Source organism: Lagenorhynchus albirostris, chromosome 4, assembly GCF_949774975.1.
Source record: "Lagenorhynchus albirostris chromosome 4, mLagAlb1.1, whole genome shotgun sequence".
In the NCBI taxonomy this organism is placed as follows: domain Eukaryota; kingdom Metazoa; phylum Chordata; class Mammalia; order Artiodactyla; family Delphinidae; genus Lagenorhynchus; species Lagenorhynchus albirostris.
The window spans coordinates 29,197,118-29,218,172 of record NC_083098.1 but is presented as its reverse complement, the minus strand read 5'-3'; the positions used below and the strand labels follow the sequence as shown (position 1 = coordinate 29,218,172).

General features: G+C 34.0%; 1 protein-coding gene across 1 annotated transcript in view; it reads left to right on the top strand.

The window, feature by feature from the left end:
* Positions 1-21,055, top strand: part of IQCM (IQ motif containing M) — a 343,551-nt gene that overhangs the window by 76,376 nt on the left and 246,120 nt on the right. Inside the window, exon 6 of the mRNA XM_060147491.1 lies at positions 20,849-20,964. Within this exon, the coding sequence (XP_060003474.1) occupies positions 20,849-20,964 (116 nt within the window). The remainder of the gene's footprint in view (positions 1-20,848; positions 20,965-21,055) is intronic.

The window sequence follows — 21,055 nt, the reverse complement described above, 5'->3', positions numbered from 1 at the left end:
GGGAAGAGTATATTGCAAGAGAGCGGACAACCTGTATCTACATGCAGCAACATGGATGAATTTTATAAATATGATGTTGAGCACTAAAAGCAAAACACAGAAGTATTTTGGTAGATCGCGTTCAAATAAAAAGGTAAAACTAAGCGTTATATTTTAATACTATTGGTACATTTATAAAAAAAGACACAAATGTTTAATAGAAAAGTCAGGGAAGTAGTTAGGTCTTGGGAGAGGGAAAGTACTTTGATTGGGAAGGAAGCATTCTGGGGTGGGGCAAATATATTGTTTCTGGTACTAAGTGCTCCACTCTTTGTTAAAATCTGTGCATATAACATTTAGTGTACTTTCCTCTATGTATGTTACACTTTTACAACAGTAGATTTTTAAAAGATCAGCTTCACCAGGAAAAGCAAGGCTGAGTACCTATTCTGCTAGAGGCTTGGGAGTGGGACATCTTAGGGTGACCAACTGGCTCAGTTTGCCCTGGACCGAGGAGGTTCCCAGGATCTGAGACTTTTAGTACTAAAGTAGAGGCAGTCTTGGGCAAAATGGGATCGTTGGTCACCATGCATCTAGACTACTTTACACTGCAGAGGCCATTAGGGACAAAGGATAGGTTCTGAAGATCTCGTCATGTATTATAAAATTATGAAGAAGGCAGAGTCTTTAAACTGGGGTTTAAAGCAAGAATTGAAGGGCTAAACCCCTGGAGAGATTTATTTGGAGTTTCTAGTTAAAACAACTAAGACAATGGCACAGTGTTAAACAATTTGTTAGGTTTCTTGAGAGGCTCCTGACAGCCCAGTCTTGTTCTGCCTGAGCAGCCTTGCAGGGTATTGTGGGCAACTTCTAGTTCGGCTGCGTTCTCTCACCTACACTCTACTGTCTGCCTAAACAGTTCTCTGGACTTAAGTCTCAGGGATCTCCAAAGAGGATTTGAGTGTCCTGAGAATGTAGGACTCAGAGCCCTAATTCCTCTAAGGGACAGAAACTCTTCTACTCCACGTTAGACCCACTTGCCATCCTTGAGGGTCCCCTTACCAGTGAAGCTGCCCCTAGAGTTGCTTTGTTTCTGAGTGAGCCTCCACAGATAAATCTACTAAACACTTAGTACAAAGTGGTGGTGAGTTGTCTTTGTTTATTTTTCCCTACTAGACTGTGTATTTCTCAAAGCTTGGGGCTGTCTTGTTCATCTTGTGTTCTCAACATCTTGTGTTCTCAACATGCCTGCCACACCATAAGCATCCATTGTTTAGCTGCATCTAGTAAATATGAGATAAATATCTGCTGAGGTTGCAGATGACAAAACCATGTATTGAACTAAAATACTAGGTGTAACAATTAGTTTGGTCCTGATGAAAGCCATGCTATGTTATCTTTCTATGTTTAGTTAAGTATTGCTTGCCTGATAGAGTGTAACTGTGGTAAATAACAGTTTTGATTTGAAAAAAAGTTTAAAAAAAGTTAAAAAAGTAAGAAAAAAAACTAAGCACTTATCTATAGGCTACTGATTCTTATTGGATATATATGTCTTAGAACATACACCCCTCTAGAGCAGATACTGTGTTATGTGTGAGTTCTGCTAGGTAACCATCACATTTATTATTCCTAATTAAGAAAAAAACTTGATATGTTTTCTCTAATACATAAGGCAAAGGGTGATACAAATTTTATGGACTGGGAGACATGTTTGTGTCCTTCAATATATTTTTGAATCTGTCCTAAGTCTGAGGAGAACTATTCATTACTGTGTCCTAACCCACAGGGAAACCAAAGTCAGTCATTCTTCAAATTTAACATCCTGGAACGATATTCTTATGTTCTAAAATGTACTTTAAACCAATGAGAATCTCTGTTGTATTTGGATGATTGAGCTTTGAAGGAGCTCCAAATTTTCTTATGCAGTCCATGAGATGGGTTTATAGTTGAGACAGATGAAGGCAGTAACTGTTGAGATCGCAGAATATCCCTTCTTTGCTAAAGGGGGAAAAGGATACTTTTAGTCATTCCTGAATGCTTTGCAAAAGGTAAAATATTCCATTGCTTTTAAGTTGGAACTAATTTATAGCAAGTATTCAAAGAATCTATTTAATTACACACCAATGGGTATGAAAATGGATTTCCTATTTTTTGACCCTTAATTTTTATCAGTTTGTGCTACACTGTGTCCACTGGGAAATACAGTGTATATAAGGGATGTTTCTTTCAAGCATTTCATGCATATGAATCTTTTAAACATGAGGTTTTGAAACTATGTTGGCAAAATATGCTACAATTCTATTGCTTACAAACAAAAGCCAAGGTGGTTTTGACTTGAAGTCAAAAAGTGCCATTTATTAAATGTCATGGTAATGACTTGTACCATCAGTTCCATAAAGGAAATCTCTGTGAGAGCATTTTCTGAAAGTGTTTTTTTTTTTTTTCTCTCTCTTATTGTCTGCTTGGAATATTTCTTCTTGAATATACACACTGTGAATTTGACTTTGTCCATGAACAACCAAAATCTTAATGTTAGTCCATTTACTTACAGTGAACTTTGAATTAATTTTTAGAATACAAAAAGCAAGATCTTATTCTTTTAACCTGGCCCCAAACCCTTTTAAAGGCAATTTTCCAACTAGATTTACAATCCCTTTCTTACATCTAAGGTAGTTTTCTCTGGTATAAGTTTTAAAAATTAGAATTAATGATTCATGACCATAGTAAATTACATGTATGTCATAGTATATTTTGCAAGCTTATCTGACTTAAGGAATAGAAGGCTAAAACATGGAAATAAGGAAAATAGAATGTTAGAAAGTTTTCTTTTTCTGGGTTTCTAATTTTTGACTTAAATTCCTCTGTGGGGCAAAACTTGATTTGGGAATGTATTGAAAAATATTTAAATGACTGATGTATTTTCTCTTATTGTGTTTTAAAAAAGGATATAATTTATCACTTTACAAGAAAGAAAAACAGACTTTTAGAAAGAAATCTTATGTTTTTCATGATCTTAATTGCCCCTAATCATTTTCATGTGAATGAAAGTGTTTTTCCACAGTTAATCTTGTAGAACATGAATTTTTAAAATAGTATTCACAATTTTTTTTCAATTTTTAGTGTTTCTGAAATAATACATGATTAAAAATAGAATTTTGTGTGTGATTCTAATACAAAGGGTCTTTTAAAAATAATTCTCATTAGAATTAGTAAATTGTTACAGAGGAAATTAGTAAGTAAAATGGCTAAATAAAATTAGAGTCATTTTATATTATTCTTTATAGTTATAATTCTGTTTTCTTTTTTTATTGTTTTTGTCAGAGTTAGGTTTTTAATAATCAGTGAAAGTGAGAACAAATATTTTCTCAAGGTTGTTAAAAAACTTTTACTGTATTCTTGGCTCCATTAAAATTGCTTTTGTATCCCAAGATAGGCCTCAAAATGAAAAAAAAGTTTGATAAAAAGGATAATTTATTTAGGAAAAGTGAGGATCTTAACTAAGGAAAAAGCCTTAAATGGAGATGTATAGAGATAGAAAAATGTGGTTAGAATTTAACAGGAAAACAGTTAAACAAACTCACAGGAATTTCACTCATGATAAGAAGAGTAAAAGAAGAAAAAACCAGAGTTTTGTCTTATTTATAATGAGTGAGGGAAATCCCTCTTTATCTATTTCTCATGGTGGATATAAGAATCAGATGAGATTGTTTTTGTAGAAGTTAACTGTAAATTGTGAAGTACTAAACTCTGATTACTATTTTTAGAATGGAGTATTAATACTTGAATCACAACATAACATTGCAGAAGGTCTAAAGTTAAAAAAGTCTCATACTAATGAATTTAAAATATCCACAGGAATTCTTATTCTCAACAGAAAACCACCTCAGTGCAACATATAGAAAACTATTTTTGAATTTAGTTCATTTCCCAGTGAGAAAAGTAAGAGCTTAGTCCCAGGAAAACCACTTGGCTATTTAGATTTTGAAATACTCTAATTTGTTTTGTGAATTATTTATTCTCAAGATGAACTTCAAATTAGAAAGTACCTTTAAGATATATAGGAGGAGCTTTTAACCTTTTAGGACTATAACTCAAATTTGATTTGGCACCATAACAAGAATAATATAAATTGCTCATGTGAAGATACTACTAGAAGATACGTAGAATATTTAACTTGTCTTTATTTTTTTACTTAAATATAATTTACAGTAGTGAAATGGTCTTATCTCAAATGTACCATTCAGTGAGTTTTGGGGAACAAATATTGAGACACAGCATTTCTATCACTTCAGAAAGTTCCTGTCTGCCACTTCTCAGTCAGTCTACCCCTGCCCCACTCTCCGCCTCTAGAAGTAACACTGATCTGATTCCTAGTGTCATTGTTTAGTTTTGGAAATTTAGGAATTTCATATAAATGAAGTCATATACTATGTATGTTTTCTTGTCTGACTTCTTTCATTTAGCATAATGTTTTTGAGATTTATCCATGTTGTTGCAAGTATCAGTAGTCCATTCTTTTTTATTGCTGACTAGTAGTCAACTGTTTGACAATACCACATGTATCTATCCATTCTCCTGTTAATGGACATCTGAATTGTTTCTAGTTTTTAGCTGTTATAAGTAAAGCTTCCATTAATATTTGTGTACAAGTATTTGTGTGGACATGTGTTTTTATTTTTCTTGGATTAACACCTGGGTACAGAATTAATGGATCACAGAGTAGATGTATGTTTAACTATTTTAGAAATGAGAAAGTTTTCTAAAGTGGTGGTACCAATTTGCATTTCCATTGGCCTTCCAGTTGCTCCACATTCTCTGACATTTGTTGTTGTCAGTCCCTTTCATTTTAGCCATTTCAGTGGGAGTAGCTCATCGGGGTTTCAATTTGCATTCCTCTGCCTGATGACTAATGATGCTGAGCACTTTCTCACATGCGTGTTTTACATTTGTAGATCTCCATTTGTGAAGTGACTCTGTCTTTTGCCCATTTTAAAAATAGAGTCATTTGTCTTTCTGTTATTGAATTGCAAGAGTCTATATATATTCTGGGATTTAGGTCTTTTGTCATGTGTTATGAATACTTACATGTGTTATGAATATTTACTCTCAGTGGCTTGTCTTTTTTTCTTGCATTTTCTTATTAGCACAAGGTTTTATTTTTGATGAAGTCCAGTTTTTTCATTTTTTTCCTTTGTGACTTGTACTTTCTGTGTCTTCTTTAAAATTACTTTGTTGATCTAAAGGTTGTGAAGACCTATATTTTTTTCCTAGCAGTTTTGTTGTTTTAGCTTTTATGTTTGGACCTATGATCCATTTCAAATTAATTTTTGTGTATAGTTTAAGGTAGTATCATTTGTTGAAGAGGTTTCTTTCTCCATTGAATTGCTTTTGTGCCTTTGTCAAAATTTTTGATTGTATTTGTACACATCTATTTGAGGTCTGTTTACTCTGTTTCACTACCTCATTATCTTATTCCTGTAGCTTTATAGTAAATCTTGATGTCAAGTGGTGTATATCCTCCAGATTTTTTTCCTTTTCAAGATTGTTTTTACTATTTTTGTTCCTTTGCCTTTCCAAATAAAATTTTAAGTTATTTTGTCAATTTCCAGAAAAAAAGATGGCTGTGATTATAATTGACATTGCTTTAATCTATGTATCAGTTGAGGGATATAGAACAACAATCTTAACATTAAGTCTTCAATCCATGAACGCAGTATAACTCTTCATTTGTTTAAGTCTTTAATCTCTCAGCAATATTTTTTTTAAAATATACATTTTATATTTATATGCTATTTGTTAAATTTATCCTTAATGCTTTGATTTTTGAAGCTCTTGCAAATGATACTGATTTTTAACTCCTTTTTCTGTTTATGGTACTATATAGAATACAATTGATTTTTTAATTGACTTTGTACTTTGCAGCATTACTAAAATTCATTGTTTTCTTTCTGATTCATTAGAATTTACTACATACATGGTCATGTCATTCTGAATAAAGGTAGTTTTACTTTATTCTTTCCAAATTGTATGTCTTTTTGTTTTTTTCTCTTTGTCTTGTTTTATTGCACTGGTTAGGAATTCTAGCATGATGCTGATCACAGATATCCTATCTTGTTTCAAATCTTAGGCAGAAGGCATTCACTATCTCACCATCATGTATTACATTAGCTACAGTTTTTTGTAGGTTCCTATTGTCAGGATTTTGAAGTTTCCATTTTTGGTAGTTTGCTGTAGAACAATTTTTTTATTCATAAATGCTTGTTGAATTTTGGAAGATTTTTTATGCATGTACTTAAATATTATTTGATTTTTCTCTCAATGTATTATATATAATACACTATATATAATACACTATATTATATATAGTGTATATAGTGAATTGCACTGATTAATTTTCACATATAAAACCAACTTTATATTCTTGGGCAACACCTAATTGTCCATAATATATTATGCTTTTCATATATTGATGGATATAAGGCTAAAATGAGATGGTGTATGTAGAAGTTATTTTTAATACACTAAATAGATGTAAGTTACTGATAAATAATTTTCAGGAAGAAGCATACATAAATAAAACTTAAATCTTTGATGTAAATTTTTTTTTATAAATTTTATTTTTGGCTTCATTGGGTCTTTGTTGCTGCACGCGGGCTTTCTATAGTTGTGGCGAGCGGGGGTTACTCTTCGTTGCGGTGTGCGGGCTTCTTCTTGCGGTGGTTTATTTTGTTGCAGAGCATGGGCTCTAGGTGCGCGGGCTTCAGTAGTTGCGGCTCACAGGTTCTAGATTGCAGGCTCAGTAGTTGTGGCACACCGGCTTAGTTGCTCCGTGGCATATGGGATCTTCCTGGACCAGGGCTCGAACCTGTGTCCCCTGCATTGCCAGGCAGATTCTTAACCACTGCACCACCAGGGAAGCCTCTTGATGTCAATTTTTATGTTAATAGTTTAATACCTATAATTAATAATTTATGGTCTTGATGGTAATCAGGAGAGAGCATATTTTATATTCAGGAATAACTGACAAATATTTATTGAGCACTTACTATGTGTGCTCTGCTCATTGCTGGAGAGGCACTGGTGAACATGACAAAAGCTACTGACCTTGTAGTACTTATATTCTAGTGGAGAAGATAGACAGTAAACAAATTTTTGATGCTCTGCTCTACCTGAGGGAGGTTCTGACCTAGGATTTTAGAATATTGTTAACAAAGCCACCATGTGAGGACTTGGGGATTTTGCTTAGCTGAGCTTCCTTACACCTTATTGTTCAGTTCAATTCCCCCTTTTCCAAACCAGATTTTGCCAGATAGAAAAGTATGTTATTTATGTTTTGCTCTGTGTTCTGCTCTCTTTTCCTGATGATCAGCTATTTAATTCAAACTTTCCTTGGCATTGGAAAATTTATGTATTTTAGAATAAACAGATAGAAAGCCATTTTATTATAGAATAACTAAATATATACAAAAATAAAGAGAGTAGGACACCAAATCCATATGTATCCAGTAATTACTGGCTCCAGTAATTATGAACTCATGGTCAGTGCTGTTTCATCCATGTACTCACTCAGTTCCCGTCTCAGTTTGGATTATTTGAAGCAAATTTCTTGCTATCCATCCATAAGTATTTTTCAATTTTATTATAAAATATAAGGAGTCTTTTTTTAAAGCACACCAAAATATCGTAATCTCATCTAAAAATTAATAAGTTATTAATATCAACTAATAACTAGTAATTGTTCAAATTCCACATTTTTCATCATATTTTGATAAAACTTCATTCAAGTGAAGACGGAGTTGTTATATCATTTTTGCTTCCATCTTTTACAGGAATAAAGACATTTGGTGTAAGTATCTATATAGAAGTAAAGATGTCATCTGAATTTTGAAGGCAATGAAATTGATTAAAGTTTTCATTTTTAACGTTTTAAAAACTGACCATAGAAAATGCTGTGCTAGATATATAATGAGTACAAAAAAATTTTAGACCTCAACCATGTCTTATAAAGAATTTATAGCGTTGTGGCTGAGTTATAACACAAAAGGTAACCCACAATACAAGTTGTGTTCTGTCCCAGTGATGGGGATGAGTGGCTCTCAGCCTCCATGACCATTCACATTGGTGTATCATATCAGGAGGTGATTGCAAGGCACATTTTTTAATTCTGGAAAGACAAAACTTTGAAAATTATTTACCTTTTAAATAATTAGAATGGATTCAGGATTATTGTTGTAATCATGCCAGTTACATTCCTTTGAACTCCAATATGCTTTTATGAGTGAAGAGAAAAAGATGATGGAATTACAGCTTGGCCTTGAAAGTTGGGTGTGCTTTGGGAAGGTGGAGACTGGTTAGGAATAGTGGCCAGGGTTCTTGAGAGGAACAGAACCAGTAGGATCTCTCTCTATAGATACAGATATAGATACAGATATAGATGTCTGTTGATCAATATATGTACATAGAGGTCTAGGTAGACAGATAGAGGGATAAACAGATAGATAGATGGATAGATAGACAGATGGATAGATAGATTTCTCTCTCTCTTTCTCCATATGTGATTTAAAAAATAAATCTCTCCCCTACCTCTCCCCCTCATATATGGAGAGATTTATTTTAAGGAATTAGTTTAGTTTTTACAGAGGCTAGCAAGTCTAAAATCTGCAGTATGGGCTGGCAGGCTGGAGACCCAGGGAAAAGCTGATGTTGTATCTCAAGTCTGAAGGCAGTCTGCTGGCAGAATTCTCTCTTCTGAAGGCCTTCAACTGATCGGATGAGGCCCACCTACCTTATAGAGAGCAATCTGCTTTACTCAAAGCAGATTTAAATGTTAATCTCATCTAAAAATACCTTCACAGAAGCATCCAGATATTTTTGACTAAGTATCCAGGTACTGTGTCCTAGACAAGTTGACACATGAAAATTAACCATCACAGGTGGGCACCATGGCATAAGCAAATGAGTGGAGGTGGACTTCAATACTCTTTTGGATTAAGGCAAGTAGAGCATTTAAACTAGAGGAAAAATTCATATATGGACATAGCGGTTAGTAAAACCACTAAGAAATGATCCTAATTTTGTCCTCAATTATTCTTAAAGTTGATGCTAAAATGATATATATTATGTTTCTTGAAAGAACCAAATTTTGTTGAATTTGATCTTTTGATGTGTAGTAGTAAGAAGACAGAGCATCTGTGAAATATTTGATTAGTACAGTCAATTTTCATTTATTAGTAATAATGGAAACAGGGTCCACATGGCTACTGAGCTTCATAGATAACATTTAACACATTAATATTCAGAATTTTCATCATCCACTCAGAATTTAAACTTTTACTTGTAGTTATAACAAGTAGAAACATTGATTTACGTTTTATCTCTGCTTCCTTTCTGATAATGGTTTAAAGGACTGAAATGGTTTAAAGGACTGAAAAGCTACTGAGCTTCATAGATAACATTTAACACATTAATATTCAGAATTTTCATCATCCACTCAGAATTTAAACTTTTACTTGTAGTTATAACAAGTAGAAACATTGATTTACGTTTTATCTCTGCTTCCTTTCTGATAATGGTTTAAAGGACTGAAAAGGACAGGTTGAAATTGACTGGTCCTTAAAAAACCAAATTGTAAATGTTGATCATAACAATGGAAAGTCCTTGTTGTTAGCTTATTTCACTAACCTTGTTTGTTATATTTATGTATGATACTTACTGTAGCTTTATAGACTTGGGCTTTGTGAATCACTTTGTACTTACACAAACCTCTAATTTTATTTTCTACAGTTTTCTGCCTGCAATTGAGTCTTAAGTTTTCACTAATCATATATGGTCTATATATGACCATACATATGCAAGGTGACAATCTATCTCGATACTAGCTATGACTAGGAGAGTTGAATAGAGTGAAACATTTGGAATAAACATACAAACACAAGCAGGGCTAAAATGCTGTACTATGATTATCCTTTTGTTTCTGCCACCAGAGTCTTTTTTCTTCTGTTGAATGTATTGCTTTAATGAGCTTTCAGTAAAGATAATGAAACATTAATGAACTTCAATCTTCTTACCACCCAATCATCAAAGACAGAGGGAAATAACTAAAAATTAACAATCTTTCATAGGGTATTAGATTCTTATTTTCATTTTCTAATTCCATTCCAGAATTTCTAATTCTCATTCCAGAATTTGCACAATAATTCTAGCTCATGCATAAACTGCAAATATGAGGAAAACACGATTAGGATAGCTTTCCTCAAAATGTGAGTCAGTTACGAAGAATTTATGAACCTCGCGCTCAGCCTATTAGGAACAAAAGAAAAGAATACAGACAAAAATTTGATCAAACCAGAAGCTATCAGTTTTAGCAGTTCGGCATATTTTTGTTTAGTCTTGTTTATGAATTTTTTGGTTCATAATTAAAAGCATATGAATTATGAATTTGTTGGTTGTTTATAAATTTTTTGGTTCATAATTAAAAGCATAAGTTATATGATATTTTAAATTTTCTATATAATGTAAAAAACTTCATAGGCAAAATTTTTGTTATTGAAAAATAACCCAATGTATGTATGTCTTGTAATTTTCTTAACGAATCTCCCATTACTGGACATTTATTTTATTTCCAATTTTATTATTGTATTGGGAATCCCAAAGACCACCCCCAGGCTTAATGATTTGCTAGGAGGACTCATGGGACTCAGTACATAGCCTTATCAACAGCTAAGTTTTATTATAGTGAAAGGATACAAAGCAAGATCAGCAAGGGAAAAGGCACGTGGGATGAAGTCCAGAGGAAACCAGGAGCCAGCTTCCAAGAGTCCTCTTCCAGTGGAGTCACATGGATGCACTTAATTCCTGCAGCAATGAGTCATGACACGTGTAAAGGGTTGTAACTGGGGAAACTCGTTAGAGATTCAGCACCCAAGGTTTTTACTGGGACATGGTTACATAGGCGCTCTCTGCTTAGCATGTACCAACATTCCAGATTTCCAGAAGGAAAGCAGGTGTTCTGCATAAACCATGTTTTTTGCACAGTTTAGGCATAGTGAGATACCCTTATCTTTTAGAGAAAGTTTACATCAGTGGGTAAGGAACTGTTTACCTGCCAAGTACTTAGATGCCAGCTGAGGATCAACCCTTGCAAGCATCTTCTTCTAAGAATAGCAGTCTCAAGTTTGTTACGCTAACTCTTTTTCTGCACAATTATTATAAATAATGCTGTAATAAGCATCTTTGTTAATAAATCTTTTGGCATATTCCAGATTATTTCCTTATGAAAGATTCCTAGAAATTGATATTACATCAAAAATATGAGCTTTAAAAGACTTCTCTTACTGATAAATTACTTTCCCAGAAGTCTTTTCAAATTTTCACTTTCACCAAGCATGTATGAGTGTGGGCACCAAAAACCTTGACTAAAATAGGTGAGATCCATATGGTCCAAACAGCAATTCATCATAAACCTGAAAGAATTAATTAAAAATAATTGAGTTTTATGAGAGGAAACAAAGACTAATCGTTGCTTCCATTTGTGGGGGGCAGGGACATTAAGAACGCTCCCATTAAATTATCACCCAAAATGCACTTTTCTCCTGGACCTCTGTCTCTTTTTGCCTAGAGATCTATGATGTCATTGTCATCTGTAAAACACACACCATCCAATTCATTTTAACATTCATTTGCTTTAAACAATTAGCACATATTCTGTACTAGGCATTGCAGTTGTGTGGAGGATAAAACAGTGCACTGGGCCTGCCTTTTCTCCTTGCTTTTGTTCATTTTGTTTTTACATAATTTTTGCTTATTTTTACCTAAAATTTTATGGCCTATTTTAAATGTTTTTCCTAAAACTGTAATTAGTTGTAATAACTTGCAGAAAACTTGGAAAATACAGAGCACTCACAAAAAATGACAGTCCATTGGTATTCCACCACCCAGAGATACTCACTGTTAAATTCTGGTGTATTTGCTAGAATCTATTTTCCAGGTGTAGTTTTTCCCTTAGTTAAACAACAGAGCTCCATAAGAACCCTCAGAGGGTGTTCCTATAATATAAAGAGGAACTTTGTGAAGGGCGATGCCATGACTCAGGTGATTCAGTTTGAACTTTTGAAAGGAGAAAAGTCATTATTTAAGTTCTCTGAACCTGAAAATAGCCATTATATTGTTCTTTGTTATTCTTGTCTTATTTACTGAGTCTCTAGGTACATGTTCCAAGTGTTTAACCATTGTAAGTGCGTGACAGAACAACATTGGTTATTGGCTATAGAGCAAGATTCCATTTGAAAGAACATTTCATTTGAACTGTGAGTGAATTCAAGTGTATACCCTAGGAAACAAATTGTTTGGTTCCTGACAAAGTAGAATAGCAGAAAAGAAACTATGAGGTAAAGCCTGGAAGGACCAAGCTTTACATCAGAGCTACAGCATCCACGTACCACAAGTGATCCTACTAGAATTGCATGCTGGTACGGCAAGAACTGCTGGTACTCTTACAGCATGATTTCTAAATTCTTTTATCCTTGAATTTGATTCCCATCTTGGTCTTGAGGTAAGTGTTTGTTTGTTTATTTACTTAAACAAAAACATATTTTTCTGAGCATATTTTCAGGGGACTGGTATATTTGAAAATGATTTGTTTCCTGGCCTTTATACATTGAGAACAATTTTGTTATGAAATTTCTGTTTCACACCTTTTCTTTTCCCTTGGTGGTATTCTGTTATTTATGGGTTCTTTTACTGTTTCACAGAAGAAATTTGGAAGGAAGCTGAGTTTTGCTCCTTTGAGCTTTTTTCTTTCTAAATATATATGAAATTTTCTTTATTCTTATACTTTAAATGTTCTTTATTCCTTTAATTTTGCAGAATGTACTTGTGTACAAATCCTTTTTAATTAACTTATCCTAAAACACAGTAAGCCCCAATACTCAGAAGATGCAAATCTTTTTTTCAGCTCAGGAAATTATTATTCAGTAGTGTATTTTTTCATTCCTGATTGTTCTGTTTTCAACTTTGGTAAACTGTATGATTCCTTTCATGGATATTTATCTTTTGTCCTCTTTAATCTGTAATCTTCTCTCTCATAATTTTCGTCTTTGGACACTTTTCTTCTGCACTCTAGGAGTGCTTGCCAAATCCAGTCATTTGGTATTCTGCACTGTCTTCTACTCCCCCACTAACACTGAAGTACATTTTTGGTTTCCTTGTATTTCTTGCCTTTTTAAAAACACTATTTCCATTTTCGTTTGCCTTAACAAATATTATTTTCTAAAGTCTTAGTTTATTTTTTCCTTGTTGCTTTTGACCTCTATTTTTTAGATTGAAATATAGTTGATTTACAATATTATATTATATCAGTTTCAATATTTTACTACATTTAAAGTTCTTGTAAAATATTGGCTATATTTTTTTGTGTTGTACAATATATCCTTGTAGCCTGTTTATTTTATGCATAGTAGTTTATACCTCTTACTCCCCTACCCCTATCCTCCCCCTCCCCACTTCCCTCTCCCCACGGGTAACCACTAGTTTACTGTCTATATCTGTGAGTCTGTTTCTGTTTTGTTATACTAATTCATTTGTTTTATTTTTTAGGTACCACATATAAGTGATAATTTGACATATTTGTCTTCCTCTGTCTGACTTATTTCACTAAGCATAATACCCTCTAGTTCCATCCACGTTGCTGCAAAGTGTCAGAATTTCATCCTTTTATATGGATAAGTAATATTCCATTGTATATATATACACCACATCTTCTTTATCCATTCATATGTTGATGGACACTTAGGTTGCTTCCGTATCCTGGCTATTGTAAATAATGCTGCTATGAGTATTGGGATACATGTATCTTTTCAAATGAGTGTTTTCATTTTCTTCAGATATATTTTCTCACATGATATACAAAAATAAACTCAATGGATTAAAGACTTAAATGTAAGACTGGAAACCATAAAACTCCTAGAAGAAAACATAGGCAGACCACTCCTTGATATAAATCTTAGCAATATATTTTTTTGGGGGGGACACCTGTCTCCTAAGTCAAAGGAAACTAAAGGAATAAACAAATGGGACCTAATTAAACTTAAAAGCTTTTGCACAGCAAAGGAAACCATGGACAAATAAAAAAGACAACCTAATGAATGGGAGAAAATGTTTGCAGGTGATATGACTGATAAGGGGTTAATATCCAAAATATATAAACAGCTCATACAACTCAATATAAAAAAAAACCCAAACAACCAGATTAAAAATGGACAGAGGACCTGAATAAACATTTTTCCAAAGAAGGTATACAGATGGCTAACAGGCCCATGAAAACATACTCAACATCGCTAATCATCAGAGACATGCGAATCAAAATCACAATGAGATATCATCTCACACCTGTTAGAATGACTATCATCAAAAAGTCTACAAATACCAATGTTGGTGAGGATGTTGAGAAAAGGGAACCCTTGTATACTGTTGGTGGGAATTGCTGCAGCCACTATGGAAACAGTGTGGGGGTTCCTCTAAAAACTAGAAATAGAACTACCACATGACTGAGCAGTTCTACTCCTTGGTGTATATCCAATTGGTGTATAAAACACAAATTCGAAAAGATACATGCACCCCCATGTTTTGGCCTCTATTTTGAAGAGTTGGCTTGCTACAATATAGTGAGAATGCCAACACTTTTCTAAAATTTTCTTCTGAGTCTAGTAGAATATTTTACTAGATTTTCAGAATTGCAGACTGCATTAGTTTCCCATGGCTCCTCTAACAATTTACCAAAACTTGCTAGCTTAAACCAATACATATTTATTCTCTTATAGTTCTAGAGGCTAGAAATCCAAAATTAATGTCACTGGACTAAGTTGTCAAGAGTCTGGACTTAGAGTTTTGGGACTCTAGGGAAGAATCTGTTTCTTTGCCTTTTCTAGCTTCTGAAGGCTGCTTGCATTTCTTGGCTCATGACCTCTTTCTCTAATCACTCCAGTTTCTTGCTTCTGTCATCACATTTCCTTCTCCCCTTTTAGTCACATCTCCCCTTTGTAAGGACACTTGCATGTAGGGTCCGTCAGGATAATCCAGGATAATCTTCCCCTCTCAGGATTCTTAATTTAATCATACCTGCAAAGTCCCTCTTATCCTATGAGCTAACATTTACAGGTTCTAGGGATGAGGATGTGATATCTTTGGGGCCATTGTTCAGTCTACTGTAGGGAACTTTCCCCTTGTATTACAGTCACATGGACTTCAAATTCAGAATGACCTGGGTTCACACAACCACTTAGCAATTGTCTGAACTTGGGCGAGTGACTTAATTAGTTTTCTTTGCTATTAAACTGGGATAAACTCAGCACCGACCTCATAGGGTTACTTTGCCAATTAGATCAAGTAATGTAAAGTGTTTAGCAAACTAGGTCCTCACTAAATGTTAACTAGCATTGTCATGATTAATGTAGGCCCCAATGTGTTTACTCTGCCCTGAATAAGGAGAAACAGATCTATGCAAAGTGAGTGATTTCACAAATAGAGAACATGGTGGATTTTTCTCAGCTCCACTCCATGTTCACTTGGTTGTGTTGGTCACCTTTTCTTGTTCTATAGTTGAGGAGCAGGTGTCAATGCCCACTTCTTGCGCAATTCCTGGTAACTGCAGACATCTATCTATCTGAAATAGGTTGGCTCTGCCAAGGTGGGGCCTTTCCTATTCCACCCCTTCGTTCTTTATTAGTTTTAGCTGTTCAGCACATGAGAATTATAATCTCCATTATACATTGTTATCAAGACCTGCCTGTCCCACCCTCTGCACAGAGCTCTTTCCTTGAAATAGGACTGTATTAAATCCTACCACCAGGATTACTTCATTCCTAGTTGTTTTCTTGGAGCTGTAGTGTCCCAAGTGGATCGTGATAGATGGGGGTATGGGGAGGGAAATGGTTTTTCAATACCAGCACCCACATTTTATTTTATTTTTAAAAATTTTTTGAATTAATTTTTATTGGAGTATAGTTGCTTTACAATGTGTTAGTTTCTACTGTACAGCAAAATGAATCAGTTATACATATACATATATCCCCTCTTTTTTTGGATTTCCTTCCCATTTAGCTCACCACAGTGCATTAAGTAGAGTTCCCTGTGCTATACAGTATGTTTTCATTAGTTATCTATTTTATACATAGTATTAATCGTGTATATGTGTCAATCCCAATCTCCCAATTCCCCCCACCACCCGCCTTCCCCCTTGGTATCCATACATTTGTTCTCTACATCTGTGTCTCTATTTCTGCTTTGCAAATAAGATCATCTACACCATTTTTCTAGATTCCACATATATGCGTTAATATACAATATTTGTTTTTCTCTTTCTGACTTACTTCAGTCTGTATGAGGGTCTCTAGGTCCATCCACGTCTCTACAAATGACCCAATTTCATTCCTTTTCATGGCTGAATAATAATCCATTGTTTATATGTACCACATCTTCTTTATCCATTCCTCTGTTGATGGACATTTAGTTTGCTTCCATGTCCTGGCTATTGTAGATAGTGAGCAGCACCCACATTTTAGAGAAATGGTGTTTGTTCTGTTTGGTTTTTTCTTAGGTGGTATTAAGCTTCTTTCTAATGGCTTTCAGATGGGCTAGGGGTTTATTATTATGTAAAGATCACTGATTGCTTTCCTCAGTTCACTTCCATCATCCTAATTAATGAAAATTTTTTCTCAACTGCAGATAGGTGAATGCTTAAATTTAATGTTTTTGTGACCTTGACATTTTCGTCTTTTTATGATTGTTATAGTATTTTCTTGAGGCTATAAAAAGGGCTGCCTCACAGTCGAAGGTAACAAGCCATATTGAACCAGAAATCATGATTCTTTTTGAACATTTTTTATTTACTGTGAGCTTGGAAGTATCTGCCAAACTTGTTCAAATACTTGGCAATTCAGAAAGATATTATGCAACAGTGATGCTACTGTTCTATTATGTTATATCCTAATCATGATGAAGTTCTCATATATTTTTCTAACTCACGTTAAGCTTATCCTGCATCTTAGTATTGCCTCTGTATCTACAAACAACTGTTTCCATTTGATAGCCAAAAAAAAAAAAAAGACTAAAGCTATGTTTTATTTGCTGTCTCTCAGCACACATATAAAAGTGTTAAGTAGAACCTAGTACAAAAGGAGTTACTCATATTTCTTAGATGTTTTGTAACATATGATTTGGGAGCCATGAATACTAACTGGTATTCAGTAGATATAAATAAGTTAGTTTGTTGGATCATTATTTTTATTGAATCCTTTTGGAAGCGGTTCACTATAACCAAAAGAAGGTAGATAGTTTAAGTAATTTTAGAATACATATTGTTCATTTTTGACTATAAATTAACAATATGAATTGATTTAAATGGACATTTCAGTCATTGATTCTAAAATCTGAACTAATACAAGAGATGGAATTCAGCTGCCCAAGCAAGCTTCTGGGGTTTGATTATTCAACTGATTAAGATGCTATTTGTCAACTCTAGTTTACCACCCCTTTTAATTATATAGATAATCAAACTAAGAACTGCTAATTCTGTCTCCTATTAATTGATTGTAATTACCTACAGATTAAAACTGCATGTGCAATTAACTCAAAGAATTAATTGATAGAAGGGAATTGATAAAAGGGAAACAGAACGAGCTTGGCATAAAAGAGGCTCTAGGGACAACAGGCCTGCTGAAACCAGTGGTGTCTTGGGCTCTGTCAAGTCCTCATAAAGATACACCGCACTTGCCTCTGGACTTCTCTGGCTCTATCAGAGGCAGTTGCATAGATTATTTCCTATGAACGTTTGGTTTCTTTGTTGACTGAAACAATATATTTGAAAGGTTTAAAATCCTATTGTCTTTGGGTTTTGTGCTGATATTCAGACAATTTGGACAAATCTATCAATTTGCAATATGGAGGAAATGCTTGTCACTACAAAGATCACAGAAAAGTGGTGAATGTTTTACCTAGTTAGAGATCCTTCCTTCCTCCCTCCTTTCCCTTGTTCCTTTCCTCATTTTCTTGGCAATATCACCAGATACAATCTTACCAGTTTTCTGTGACTCATCTAAATAATTTGTTTCTAAAGTAATTATGCTTATTAGATTTTGAAAATCCCTCTCATCTGTGTAAATAATTGGCTCATTGTTAACTGCATAAATTTGAATGAAAATGGGAAATAAAAAGCCACCCCCAACTCATATGTATTTAAAAACGATTACCATTATAAACATCAAGATAAATATCAAGAGAGGGAAGATGGTCTGGTGAAAAAAATATTTGGTCCTGAAAAAAAGAATTTTAAAAATCCCTTTTTAAAGACTCTTCCATTTTTTCAGATGTTTATATCAGTTGTATTACATGGGGCCTTTCACTCTCAGCAGTTTCCTGAGTGGCCTTTCACCCAATACCAAGTCAGTGCAGTAGCATATACTAAACATATGCTTGGGGCACAGCACTGTATTCAATATTATGGAGAATACAAAGCAAGTTAAAGACTCTCAAGTCTAGATAGGGAGATGAGATCTGAAGAAGACAACAAAATAACATGAACTAGTGGTATAATAAAGTTTTTCAAAGAGTCTAAATAAGTATTGAGGAAACACAAGGACACAAAGACATCAGTATGGATATTTAACAATTTTTTAAATGTTCAGAGTTAGCTAATAACTCCTTGTTAATCTGATGGGATATTTTGGTTTCTTTCCAAATTTTGCTATTGTATTTTCCCCAGAATTGTTTAATCTCAGAGTATTTTATTTTGTCCTGCTGGCTGGTAAACTGGGAGTTCTAACAAGATTTCTTATTTTTTCACCTATCAATATACAGCCTACTCTTGCTTCCCCCCCACACACACCCTTAGATTTCAGAATCTTAATTTCTCTTTGGCATTATCTGTGAAGCTTGTTGGCTCTGTGAAGGGTTTGTGAAGATTTAGTCTGATGTATGAATTTGGTCTTCTTCAAACTATCAGCTTATAACTTTCGACTGACTTTGTGGAATAAATTGGAATTTGTTGCATGTCACCTTCTGTGCTTAGCTTCTGAGGAGGAGTCATTAGTATAGATCAGTGTGTGAATGATTACCTTGAGGATTTTAGTGGAGGCTTTACTGCTTCCTGAAGTGGAAAAGTTATAGCTATATTTTCTAGTGTGATACCTGTATACTGGAGAAAATAATGTATGGCCTTCTTGATTATATGAGTCTGTTTTGTGGGTAAACAAGGTAAAATATTTGAAATGCTCTGGAATCTCTTGGAAAATAAGTCATATAGCATTTAGTTTCATTTGAGGTTGGGCTCTTCAGTGATCAGGAAGATTCCCTTTTGCCTGTGAGATTTAACCTTGTGAGGCTAATTCTAGTTCACCAGTGTTTACATAGTAACTTTAATCACATTGCTAATGAACCAGAATCACAGAGCAATTCCAAGTAAGATATTGTCCTTGCCCTGGAGGAGTTTATACATTTAAAAAGGAGATTGGAAAGAGATGCTCTGTTATCTAAAATAGTGAGAACATTTATTGTAGAAGTTCATTGAAGGAAGTGGGCGAAATAGGGATAGTGCTAGTAAATTGAGAAATGCTTCAAATTAGTCAAAAAAGCTTCATAAGAAATATGGGGTATACACATCTCTAACACTCTTATGCTATCCTTTTATATCCCCCTAGGTTTATGAAAGTCCCCAGTAAAGGATGACGTGTATGGCCTTTCCTTTGCTATCCTCTTCTCAGATACTAATCTTTTCAGATTCTCTATGATCTACCCATTATTGGCATTCCCTTCCATTAAAGATATTCATTTCTTCATATTGGGTTGTGATTGAGATACATAATTTGTTATGGTGCCTCTCCTAGAGATTTTTCCTTTTTGATAGAGGGCAGAGACTGACTGAAATTGAGGAAATATATGTAAAATTAAGATGGGGTAGGATATGTGTGTATATATTGATTAGAATGTCTCTGAGATAATATCACATTTTTATTATTTTATGTTACTACTCTACCTCCCTATATATAGGACACTTAACTTATGGTCCTATAAATAAATTGAAGCAATGAAATGAGAGAATACATTCCTTCTGATTTTTCTCTAAATTTATATGAAATTAACTGGTCCATGGAGGACTCTGTTAAATTAAAAATTTCAGGAAAGAAGATATGTATATGAATGAGTATTAGAAAGAAAATTGGAAATGTAAAAATAGATTGATTCATTTGGATGGCAGGATTAAATTGTATTTCTGAGAAATAAGTGGACAAATAAATCTGAAATCTCCTCTTCATTAAAAAATTTTGTGCAGAAATCCCACATAACTACCATGAGACAGAAGAAATATGTGGGCATGTACTGGCTAACCTTTTGCTCTTCCAACCTATTTACCTTAAATACTTTCAATAATTTTATTTACTTCACAATATCAAAACTAGCACCTTGATAATAATTTTGAGTTCTCTTTTAAAGTGCTTATGTAACAGGGAGAGGAGGTTTTCTTTTGTTTTCATAAGTGCTATTCACAAATCTGATTTTGCTTTAAGCCTCCCTTAAAAAAGAAGTCAGTGTTCTTGAAGAGAAGAATCAAAAGAATGAACTTATTAGTTTTCTGATGGGCACACTGTATGTAATAAAAACACGAGAGCTTTACTGTGTGAGGAAGCCCATTAACTGAAGCCTCTATGCAGTGCTATCACTTCCTCATCTTGTTATGGTTAGATGAAAAGATGTGATTTTAATACAGAATAGTGGGGCCATAAAGATGATTTACGTTCCTCTTTGTAACACTAAGCAGTATGATCAGTGTGTAGTTTTCCTGGATAAATATTCTTTTAACCTGCATTGATATTTCCAACAGATAGAGCGTTCTATGATTGGAGAGGAGTAGTGTCTAAAAGGTTTTCCTGTTTGACTCATGACTCCAGTTGGCCTAGTTTCTCTGGATCATCGTCAGTATTTCAGGATTATTGTAGTGTAAGTATTTGTAAAACCGGACATAGAGTTGCATTACCATTTTTCTAGCAAATGATTGAATTCATTTTGATATAACATGTAAGATGTTACT